General features: G+C 50.0%; 1 protein-coding gene across 6 annotated transcripts in view; it reads right to left on the bottom strand.

Moving 5' to 3' along the window:
* The window catches only part of FBXW4 (F-box and WD repeat domain containing 4), a 93,410-nt gene that overhangs the window by 50,160 nt on the left and 31,126 nt on the right, over positions 1-12,124 (bottom strand). For all 6 annotated transcript variants that reach the window (XM_051823522.2, XM_051823523.2, XM_070057336.1 and 3 more), the window contains exon 5: positions 6,998-7,092. In XM_051823522.2, the coding sequence (XP_051679482.2) occupies positions 6,998-7,092 (95 nt within the window). The remainder of the gene's footprint in view (positions 1-6,997; positions 7,093-12,124) is intronic.

The following is a 12,124-nucleotide window of genomic DNA, read 5'->3' as shown; positions in this document are numbered from 1 at the left end:
AAGAAAGCCAGAATTCAGACACTGAGGCTGAGTGGTGGAGAGGCACTGCCATCGGCAGGGCAGGTCTCAGTGCATCAACTCTGCATCCACAACTCCCAGCTCAGCATCTAGCCCTCGGCAACAGCCTGCTTCTATTTGGAGTGTTTTAGTCTTAACAGGCAGCTCCTGACAAATGAGCCAACCACACTGTCCAAAGAAGGAGACACCTGCACATGTGGATTCTAGGCCAGCCAGGGCTGGGCAGGTGCTGGTCCCAGGCCAACAGCTCACACATGAGCCTCCCTGTGTCCATTCTGCTCTGGATAATGGCAGAAATCCAGGGTCTTGAGGAATTGAAACCCACCCCTGTGGTATTTGGTCCTTGTTACTGATGGATATGACCTCCTGTGAGGCTTGGATCTGCACAGGCAATGAACTCTAGGGTAAAGGGCACAGCACAGAGATTTAGCACTTCCTAACTCCAATTCAATGGCAGCTCTACACTGATGTCTTTCCAATATTTACTCCTTTCACGCTGGACCAGTGGGCCTATCTAGCCTTACCCAGAGCTTCCATCTTTCTCAGCTGTCGTGATGCCCCTGCCAGCTACGCCAGCCCTGGCCCCTCCTTGGCGTCTCTGTGGCTCTGCAGTTTCCTCCAGGGGCACCACATGCAAGAAGCTCCCTCCTGTGCTCTGCAAGCCACTCTGCTCGTCAGTTCTCCTTCCCCCAGATGGGCCCTGATGGGGATTTCCCTTCTGGGAAGGGAGACCAGAGAGATCCCCAAGTCAGCCAGGGACCATGCACACCATTGGGAGGACAGCTCCAAGGGTACGCATACAACGTCATCCATCCAAGGCTTCCTTTGGGTGCTCAGGATTAGGGATCTCCCCTCACACCCAACCTGTCCAACACCAACCAGAAAAAGAAAATCTCACAGGTACAATCTTGACTTTTGACTCTTCTTCCCTCAAAAGCACTGTCAGGAAGCCCAGGGCCAAACGACTGCCACATTCCTGGGAACCAACTGAAAGTTGGCTGCTTCTTTGCAGTCTTTCAGCCCTCTGTGTCAGAGCAAAGTCCAGATGTAATCACCTTTCACTAAAAAAAGATGCATTTCAACCAGCTGGTGAGCATGCAGCTATCACACACAACACCCAGTAAGCCCTGCGGCCACTGGAACCAGCACCCGCTCTCCTGAAACCCACCCCCTTACCAAACAGTGCACAGTGACTGCTCTCCTTCCAGACTCGCCTCCCCACTGGGAGAAATGAAGCAAGCAGGGGCAGCTCCCCATCAAAACCCCTCAGAGGCTGCAACCCACTTTACAAATCTGAATTGGGACATTTCATGCAAACTTGGACTAACCCCTCAAAAACAAACAGGCTGCCACAGTGAGCAAAGCTACACAAAATTACATTGTATTCAGCTAAGTCAAGTTTCTACACCTGTACCACTCATCTATCTCCCTAATGACCAAAGAGGGAAAGAAGGGATTAGAGCCCAAGTATCCCGGAAAGCCTTCCTGACCACACTCACTCACAGGATGGCAGAGGGCTCCGCCGAGCGCCATCTTTTTCTTGGAGGGCAACAAACACGGCGTCTGCAGGGGCACGAGTTGAGGGCTCCTCTCCCCTCCCCTCCCTAGCACACAGGGCAGGGAGGACTGGCTTGGAGGAGACCCTGAATGCTGTGTGTATTCACGCGGCTCGAATGGTGCCCACAGTCATGTTACCAGAGAGAACCCTGGCCTCACGCACTGGCTGCCTTCTCCCTCTGCTCTCCCTCTCAGCTCTGACCTCTGGGAGGGGAGAACGTTCTCAGGTCGCTAAAGACACCTTCAAGGGCCACAGCTACTGTCCAAGATGCTGGTGAGTAAGGCAGGACAATGATGCAGCCGCCTGCCTCACGGCCACACGAGGGCCCACGCTGCCCATCCCTGGGCTCCACTTCTCCCCTCCCCCTGGAGCAAGCCAGCCCAGTCTCAGCACTTGGTCCAGCAGCCATGCCAGTGCTGTGCCCATGTGATGACCAGGGCTGCATGAGATCCTGGGGAAGCTGCCACGGAACACGTGTTCAGGAGACGCACGGGGGGAGAGGGGATGAGAAGACACAAGGTGGAGAGAGAGGGACAAAGCCTTTAACAGCACTGCCACATTCCTCTGCTCTTGAGGATTTACTAACTTTAGTCAGCTGGAAAGAATTTTTAAATGACAATAAAACATATTACACATTTCTAAAATTCTGCTTTTCTGTGTTAGTCACAGGAAAGCACTCAGAATTCAACGTGGCCTCGGGAGGTTGTCTCGCTGAGGCTACGTGGGCTGGACTCAGATTCGTGCCCTTTGACCCCAGGTATCTCTCCGGCAACTCTTCCTGCCTTGATGCCCAGCCTGCCTTTCTTCCACTCAGCACCAGCTCCAGAAATGACTTCATCTGCAAGGAGGAGGGCTCCACTTGCACGTCGTGAATCTTAAAAACAGGATCACCAGCAGTGGGGCACTAGATGGGCAGGAGGGTTTGTGGGGGAGGCAGTTCCTGCCCCTTCCCTGCCACCTTCCTCTGGAGGTCCCTGCTTTCCTTCTGTGTTTTGAGTATCTACACACTACTCCAAGTACATATCTGGTATGAAATATCGCCCTCCACAACTGTTCACGAATTAAGAACTCACGCCACAGAAGGAAGGAAAGCAGGCATTTGGACACAGGACAGAATACCTACTTCCTCCCAGGCGTGAGCACCTCAGATTAAGCTTAGGGCTTAAGATCTCACATTTCATACAAGTGTCTGAGCACATACACAAGAAAAGAAGGTAGAAAAGTTCAAGCATCAAAGACAAATAAAATCATTATGTCTGACAAATTCTCTTAAGCAGAAGAGATAACAGAAAAGAGCTGCGCTGGGTCCAGGTTCCTTCTAATTACACAAGGGAGAGACAAGGAGGTGAGACACTGTCAGGTAAGCCAGAGGACCAGCCCTGGAGGACAGCTGCTGCCCACATCCCCTCGTGTTCTTCCTGAGGGGTCTGCGGTTGCATCACACTGGCGACACTGACGATCACACGGCAGGGAGGGGACCAGAAGGCAGCCCTGGAAGGCAGGGACACTCCAGGAAGAAAGGCAGCAAGAGAGGTTCCCACTGAGCCTCTGCCTCGAGGAGACTGCGAAGAGCAAGGTAACTCCCTGGGGCCTGGAGAAGCCCCAGGAAGCCCAGGGGACGGACATGAGCACAGCTGAGGCCACCAAGCCAAACCTATACCAGGCGAGAGGATTCTGGCCCTTCTGGCTTTGCAGAGTATTCTCAGATATGTTTCTTCGTCAGCGTCACAAAAACATAGTAATTTCTGGAAAGAAATAGTAGTCACATTTGATAGATGAGGCAAAGAGACAGGAACAATGTACCAGAGGCCACCCTATTAATGGGTGGCAAAGCAAAACTCATCTCTCGGACTGCTCTAAAGGATAGGCCCTGGGGACCGATGCTGTGGCATAGCAGATTAAGCCACCACCTGCAGTGCTGGCATCCCACATGGGCACAGGTTCATGTCCCAGCTGCTCCCCTTCCAATCCAACTCCCTGCTAATGCACCTGGGAAAGCAATAGAGGATGTCCCCCCGGCACCCACGTGGGAGATCCAGAAGAAGCTCCTGGCTCCTGGCTTCGGATCATCTCAGCTCCGACTACTGCAGCCATAAGGGAAATGAATCAGCAGATGGAGGATATCTCACGCACGCACACTTTCAAATAAATAAAATAAATTTAAAAAAAAAAAAAAAGGAATAGATCCTGAGGCTAGGAGGTAGTATGTCCCACGACTGAGAAAATGGTGAGTATTGAGAGGTTCAACAATGAGAAGAAATGATCTAATAAGGTAAACAGATCCTATCCTAGGTTATTCTTTTGTAAGAGAAAAAGATATAGACACAACCAGCAAAAGACCCTGGTCATTTAGCATAAAAACAGAATTCCAAACACAAACTCTCTGTAAAAGGAGTCTCAGACAACATCCGTAGAACTGGGGAAAAGGCCATCTCAAGTAACTGTGGGGCAGGAGCTGAACAGCCAGCCAACCGCAAGTCGCAGAACCACTCCCGTGCCGACACACACCAAGAGGACAAGGAGACTCGGAACACTCACTGCAGAAAACACAGCCCAGGTCTGCTCTGAGGATGAGACACATCAAGGATTGAGCAGAGGGTCTGGCACAGAGCAAGCGACTAGTAAATGTTAGCTGCTAACAGTAGTGGCAGTCACATTGTGATAGCAGTAACATCAGAGAGTGAGGTCCTGGGCTGGTGTTGGGGTGTAGCAGGTAAAGCCACTCCCCACCATGGTGGCATCCCATATGGTGCTAGTTTGTGTCCCAGCTGCTTCACTTCTGATCCAGTTCCCTGTTAATGCACCTGGAAAAGCACTAGAAGATGACCCAGCTTTTTGGGCCTCTCTGACACTCATGTGGGAGGCCTGGATGAAGCTCCTGGCTCCTGACTTCAGCCTGGCTCAGCCTTGGCTGTTGTGGCCATTTGGGGAGTGAACCAGCAGAGAGACTGTCTCTCTCTGTCTCTCCTTGTATCTTTGTATCTCTGACTTTCAAATAAGTAAGTAAGTAAATAAATAAATAAATACCTTTCATTAAAAAAAAAAAAAAAAAGAGAGCGAGAAAGAAAGAAAGCTAGGTCTTTCCCAAAATCCAGCCTGTATATGGTGGTCAAAACCTCCAAACTCAGTCTACTGTGATCTCCACTGCTTTTTAATGACAAGGGCAGACTGTCCTCCATCCCTTTAGTGACACTGTCTTCCAAAATTGCTGTGCTCTGGATGAGGCCAACGCTGTGGCATAGCAGGCAAAGCTTCTATCTGCAGCGCTGGCATTCCATACAGGTGTTGGTTCAACTCCTGGCTGCTCCATTTCCAATCTAGCTCTCTGCTGATATATCTGGGAAAGCAGTGGAAGATGACCCAAATCCTTGGGCCCTTGCATCCATGTGGGAGACTCGGAAGAAATTCCTGGCTCCTGGCTTTGGACCAGATCAGCTCCTGCCACAGCAGTTATTTGGGGAGTGGACCAGCAGATGGAAGACTTCTCTGACTCTCCCTCTCTGTCTCTAACTCTGCCTTTCAAATAATAAATCTTTTTTTAAAAAATTGCTGTGCTCTTTTCTGTTAAGAGGTAGCCTAACACATTCAACAGCAGTTGCTGGAGTAGAGGAATCTGGGGCTGGGGGTATAGGACAGAGCCTGTGTGAGCTGTCTGGCCTCAATCCCTAGGTGGGAAGCCCACGGAGCAACTCCAGCATTTAAGAGCTTCCCTCTACTGCCAACTCCACTCTGGTCTCCTGAAGCCAGAAGAAACCCACAGGCAACCACTAAGAGTCACTAGCACACCTGTCCCCTCCCACGGGCTGTCCCACCTTGCTCCGATCTTTACACATATCTAGCCCACACACCCCCAGGTCTGGCTAATTGGCTTTAAAGAGGCCAGCATTAGGAAGAAGCTGAGGAGGAGACCAAGCCTGAGGGCTCCCCTTTCCACCCTCGGCTCCCACACACTCAGCTTCTCCACTCCCTGCTGGTCTTTCCTTCCCTCTTTCCTAGGATTGCTAGAATGATTTGTTCTGAACAGCGACAGGTTTATAGGTTAGCCGACACCTCTGCTCTGTGGAATTTTAATTAACTTCTCCCATCGTCAATATGCTAAGGAATGGGGTCTCCATTCTCTGGGGTCAGCAATGTGTTTCAGGTCCTGCTATATCAGCCGTCAAATTGAAGAATTAATGACGTGGCTAATCGGCTCTAATTCTTAGGAAGAAAAAAATTTGAAAGGGAGTTGTGGTAGGCAGCAGGAGGAGGGGTGCAGGCTCCCTGGAGTGAGGAAAAAGAGGCTGAGCAAAGGGGGGGTCATCTTGCTCATAAAACAAGTGAGTGAGTAAACCCAGTGATGGAGGGTGGCAGCCCTACAGCTTTCCACTTCCATTTGGGTGAGGAGTGAGGGGCAAGGGAAGTAGGGGAAGACCCTGTGTGAATACTGTGACAGAACAGGTATAGGACAGAGTTTATGCAATCTACTGGGGGAGGAGGGAGGCTCTGCTTTGACTCAAGAGAACCTAAAAGCAAAAGTCAGGACACAGAGTATACTTGTTCAAGGTAAAGCCAGAGAATACCAGTCAGGCCAAAGGGTAGGATACAGCCATCATCAAAAGTCTCATACTTCTGGGGTTGGGCATTTAGCCCAGCAGTTGAGACCCCCACCTTCCATAGTGGAGTGCCCAAGTTCAGTTCCCAGCTCCGGCTCCTGACCCCAGTATCCTACTAATGCACACCCTGGGAGGCAGTAGTGACAGCTGGAGGGACTGGCTTCCTGCCATGCATGTGGGAGACATGGATGGTCTTTCTGGCTCCTGTACTCGGCACTGGCCCAGCCCAAGACATTCTGGGCGTTTGGGGAGTGAACTAGCAGATGGAAGATATCTCTCTCTCTGTCTCTCCCCCACCCTCCAGGTCTCTCAAATAAATAAACTTCACACTTCTGCTACAACTGTCCATGTCTCCATTCCTGCATATCCTTCTTTGGAAGAGGGCCTGACTGTCACAGACTCCAAGCCTCTCCAGACGACTCAATTGTGCAAGGGACCCTCCCGAGAACGTCTTCCAGGGGCACGGAGCAGAGCTACAAGTTGTGCTGTTATCTTTCAGGGGTGCCGAGAGGTGTCTGCTTGGGGAGTGAACCTAGAGCATATCTGCTCCCGGTTAACAGTAAGGTTCTTAGAGATTCCAATACAGAATACTTCTCTGAACATTGCTGGGGTTGGGTGCTGAGGGAAAGAGTACCTGAGTGGTTATCTCAACCCCATGGACATATGAAGTAACCTAAATAAGCCTCAAGTCTCTGGACTTGACAAATCTAAACTCTCCAAGAGTATCTCAAAGCAACCTGGTAGCAGATTTTCTAGTTCGCTTGACCTAGCAAAAGAAAAGCATTATTGTATGGAACAAAATCATATCCAAACGTATCTCCCTTACCTGAGTAATGGGCTGATAGCAATGGACCAGACTCGGTCTTCAGTCTGGATGGTGTGTAAGCACTGCCCCAGCCGGCCTGAGGCCAAAGGCCATACCTGGAAACGGGAGAAGAGACGTTCTTGTTGGCATTGCCTGGGATCAGGGAGGAGGACAGGTGCACCAGTGTGGTGACTATGCCTAGGGGATGAGCTAATGGAGAATCTTTCCATCCTGCACACACAGAGCTCCAGGGACCAACAGAGAGGCCTCTCCAGTTCCGGCTCTCCCGCCTCCCACACAGATCCTAGCTCCAGGGAGAGCCAGAACCTGCTAGCCCGCTTTATACCAGGCAGTCGGAAGTTCCTCAGCTCAGTTTCGACTGAGCAGAGGTGGAGAGATGGGGCTTGCTTCTCTCAGCAACTTCCCCACATCTGTAGATTTTCCCTTCTCTTGTCACTCACTGAGAGTTTACTTTGGGGGGAGGGGAGTAGAGAGAGGAAGAAAGATCAAGGCGCAGTATAGGCGCAGTATGGGAGGCACAGCAATAGAATTAGAGAGAAGAATAAGAAGAAAGATGCAAAGGAAGGACAGAGTGGAAGAAGAAGACTTCAAAGCAAGAAGGTGGTGTGTTGTTGTTTGTTTGTTGATAACGCGCAGGATCCAATGCTATTCATGTCAGCAGGGAATTTAGCACCTAGTGTCACCAAAAGTAGCAGAAAAGCTTAACTCTTTTAAGCTTCCATATCTCCTACAGGTTAAAAATATTGCTCAGAGCACATTATCTGGTCCCTATCAGTCAGGAATGTACATTAGCAGCCACTCGGGCTTAGCTCTAATCAACACTCCCCGAGCCCTCTCAGCAGTCAGTGCACTTACAACTGTCCCATTAAGCACAGGGCACCCCCCCTTCGCCCCCCCTGGCCCAGATGACACACACAGGGACATAAGCCCCTAACCAAACAGAAAGGAAACCTCCAATCTACAGGGCTGTCCCCAGACAGCAGGCACAGAGAGGATCCTGAGGCTGCCAGATGGATCAACGACCTCTCAAGGTCCCTGTAGTGCTATAAGGGGAACATAAGAAGCGCAGGCCGGACCTTAGAAGGAAGAACTTTAAGAAAACATTCCTTGAGTTTAAGGGGTTGGTGATGGAGTGGGTGTGGTCCTCCCTTCTTAGGGTCACATGGTATCTGTTCCCTATAAAAGGAGAAAGTGCTTCTTAGAGTTTGCATGTGTCTGATGGGGGATGGGAGATGGTAAGAGCAATTCTTCCTAACACAGGGAAAAGAAATTAACAAGAGGATCCTGAACAAGGAGGGTAAATATCACTGTTCCTGGAGGGCCCTGATTCTGGCTTACTGGTTGGGCCCCGGTCAGTCCCCTTCAACAGTAACTAGATGCACTTCTCAGCCCCAGCTTGGAAGAGAGCCCTACCTTGTGCCTGGGAGGTGCATTCTTGCTTTTGGGGTGGGGAGATGCTAAGGACTCTAATGATTAGAGTCCAAAACCTATGAGGACAGCCTACCCCTGAACACACTAGCACCCTCCACAAAACTGGCTGGTGGGTTCCTAGATCCCGCAAACCACAGGACAAGGGTACTGGCATGGAGTACCACAGGAGCGGCTCAGGAAGCATGCCCGGTAGTGCACCATTCTCCAGGAACGTAAGTATCATGGCCCCTGAGGGACAGGAGTTGACAACAATTTGCTGATCATACCTTTATCCTCAATGGCCAAATTCAAAAAGGCCCAACCCTAAGAAGGACTCCAGGGGAGTGCACATTTATATAGCCCCTAGAAAAGCAGACTGGTGGTGTATGTGAAGACCCTTAAAAATGACCAAAGCCTGACTCAGCAATTTCAATGAGAATCTATCTTGAGAAAATAACACAAAGGCAAAGAAAACCTAAATGGTAAATACTCTCTGCAGCTCGGGGTGGCAGAAAAACCATGCAGACACTGGAATCTGGATTCCTAGCTGCTACCTACTGTGTTTGCACTCAGGGATGTTTTATAACTTCTTAGCCTCAGGTTCCTCATGTATCAAATGAGAAATGTGACTATCTCTTGGGGTGGTAGCATGCAAAGTGGAATACAAAGCACCCAGCCCAGGAGCACAGCATTCCTAAGTACTGGGCCTTTGATGATGGTGGTTCTTATGACTCTAGGAAGACCAGGATGTGCACACCCACCCAACAGGAAAAATTGTAAGTAAATTATGATTAGCCCATTAGGAAGCCATTAAGGATGACATGAACAATCTGTAACAATGGAAAACCTTATCAAATAGAGTAATAGAGTAGATACGACAGGTATTCTGGGTGTCCAAAGTACATTATAAGCACAATTATGCAGGAGAAAAATGTACCTTGAAGGATAAAATGAAAAACATTAAATACATGAAGTGCTAATTAGCACAATGCCTGGTTAAAACCTACGTTGTTACAAAATAAATAAGCAAATCTATACTTTGAAAAATAACTGAGAAAAAATAACCAGTTCAAACATGCTCTCCTTCATAAAGTCTCCTCTTCCGAGCCAGACATGGCCTCTCTACCGTCTGAACTTCCTGTTCCTTTCCCTCCTAGAACCTTTTTTTTTTTTTGGACAGGCAGAGTGGACAGTGAGAGAGAGAGACTGAGAGAAAGGTCTTCCTTTGTCATTGGTTCACCCTCCAATGGCCGCCGCGGCTGGTGCACCGCGCTGATCTGATGGCAGGAGCCAGGTGCTTCTCCTGGTCTCCCATGGGGTGCAGGGACCAAGGACTTGGGCCATCCTCCACTGCACTCCTGGGCCACAGCAGAGAGCTGGCCTGGAAGAGGGGCAACCGGGACAGAATCCGGCGCCCCAACCGGGACTAGAACCTGGTGTGCCGGCACCGCAAGGCGGAGGATTAGCCTAGTGAGCCGCGGCGCCGGCCCCTCCTAGAACCTTATGCGCTTCCCAGTGCGGACCACTTCCTAGCAGGTTCACAGTCAGGTGCACACATTTCTCAGCGCCCCTCTACAGGCTGTATCTTCCTCACCATGGCCTCCGCCTGGTGCCTCATGCCCAAGCCTCACATGTAGTAGACACCTGTTGGTGCAAATGAAGAGAGAGAAATAAAGCAGGAAATGAAGGAGTAGCCAGTACCATCCAGGCCCAACAAGAACTGAGCTATCATCCATTCACATCTCAGGATGGGACCAGCCCGACTAAAGCCCACAGAGGCAACCAAGCTAAGTCACAGCAGATATGAAACTGGGCTGCAGGAGGGGAAAAAGGGCTCTCTGGGCACGCCTTAGCTCAGAAGTTTTGCAAAGGGAATGTTTTGGTTCCCTTCATTCTATAAAATGAATCTCTCCTAAAACACAGTATGTATTTGAGGAACTTCCAAAGTATAGGCTACAGATATTTACAGAAGGCAAACATCACTGCAGATTCTGATGTAGGTTTAGGTGTATTAGAAGTCTGCAGAGGCCGCCGCCCCAGCTCAGTAGGCTAATCCTCCGCCTTGCGGTGCCGGCACACCAGGTTCTAGTCCCGGTTGGGGTGCCGGATTCTGTCCTGGTTGCCCCTCTTCCAGGCCAGCTCTCTGCTGTGGCCAGGGAGTGCAGTGGAGGATGGCCCAAGTGCTTGGGCCCTGCACCCCATGGGAGGCCAGGATAAGTACCTGGCTCCTGCCATCGGATCAGCGCAGTGCGCCGGCCGCAGCGCGCCAGTAGCGGCGGCCATTGGAGGGTGAACCAACAGCAAAGGAAGACCTTTCTCTCTGTCTCTCTCTCTCACTGTTCACTCTGTCAAAAAAAAAAAAAAAAAAAAAAAAAAAAAAAGAAGTCTGCAGAAGCAGCTACAGAATGGCGGATGCTACCGAAAAGAGTTGCTTATGAAAGACACTGTGAGTAACATTGAAATGGGCCAGAACATGAAGGTGGAATCAAATTCAACAAAAGCAAGGAGGAAGCCTGAGCAGCATCCAGAAAGCCCCACAAGATGAGTGGGCTGAGAGGTCACCAGGGAGGCCCGAAACACCTGACCACCTTTCAGGTGTGAACAGAAGAGAATTCTGTTGCTGACTTAAAAGAAATCTTCAGAACGAAGAAGAGGCTTTGGTGATAACACAAAGTATTTACTTTAAATCTTCATAAAATCTAACCTACTACATAGGGATGAATTAGTACTTAAATATAAAACCAACCCAACACACCAAAAAAACCTGCTGTACCCTCAGACTGCTACCTGTGATCATGGAGCTTAGTTTTATACTGCACTAAGTATCAGGTCACAGAAAACAGAAGAAAGAAATGGAGGGGGAGTCTAATGACATGACCAGAAGATGCTAGAAGGAGGTGGGAACATCCAGGTCACACAAGCCACAAAAGGTTTGCAGCAAACTGACTTTTGGGCAGTACAGCCAACAAAGCCAGTATCACTGCCTGACTGGTACAAAGGCAGTGACCAATCAGACACCTGAAGTAGTATGAGGTTAAGGATTGTGAAGCAGGGGACAGGGAGTTCGGTTTCTTGTTGTTTCCAAAGGCTGGGATTTTCTCCGGTTTTCCTGTGCTATATGCACTGTCTCTGACGGACCACAAAGAGTAAGGCAGAAAACAGCGAAGGGAGGAGAAACTTCCATAGACAGAAGGCAGCGTATTTAGTCCCCCTATCACATCCATTAGCAACATTTTCCACATGAAGGAGTAAGCACCAGACAGGTATATGGAGTCAGAGAAGTTAGCTTATAAAGACTGCAACTTCCTTCTCCCCCATCTTCTCCCTGTGGGTCTTAGAGACCCATTTGCTGACACCGACAAACATTTTGCTCCTGTTAGCACTAAGGAGGCTCCAGACGCTGGGAACAAGCAAGACACTCCTGCGCCTCCGGTACCACCAACTCAATTGCCAGCAAATTTCCTAAGGCAGCCCCAAAGGGCCAGGCCCCCGTAGACACTGGCTAGGGCTGCTGGAGACAGCCATGGAGAAATAATTTCTTCTCTGTCTTATGGATGGGAAACCATCGACCCAGACGTGGATGAGCTGGATCCGCAAGGCTGGGGGACACCATCAGCCTCCTCCGATGCCTTGGCAGATGTTTGCGGACCAGGCAACTTGGCAATGGCACAACAAACAACCCCCTTTTCTCAGCATCTCTACTGCTTGCTGACCACA

Source organism: Oryctolagus cuniculus, chromosome 15, assembly GCF_964237555.1.
Source record: "Oryctolagus cuniculus chromosome 15, mOryCun1.1, whole genome shotgun sequence".
Lineage (NCBI taxonomy): Eukaryota > Metazoa > Chordata > Mammalia > Lagomorpha > Leporidae > Oryctolagus > Oryctolagus cuniculus.
Note: the sequence above shows the minus strand (reverse complement) of the source record. Positions and strands in the feature narration are given on the sequence as shown.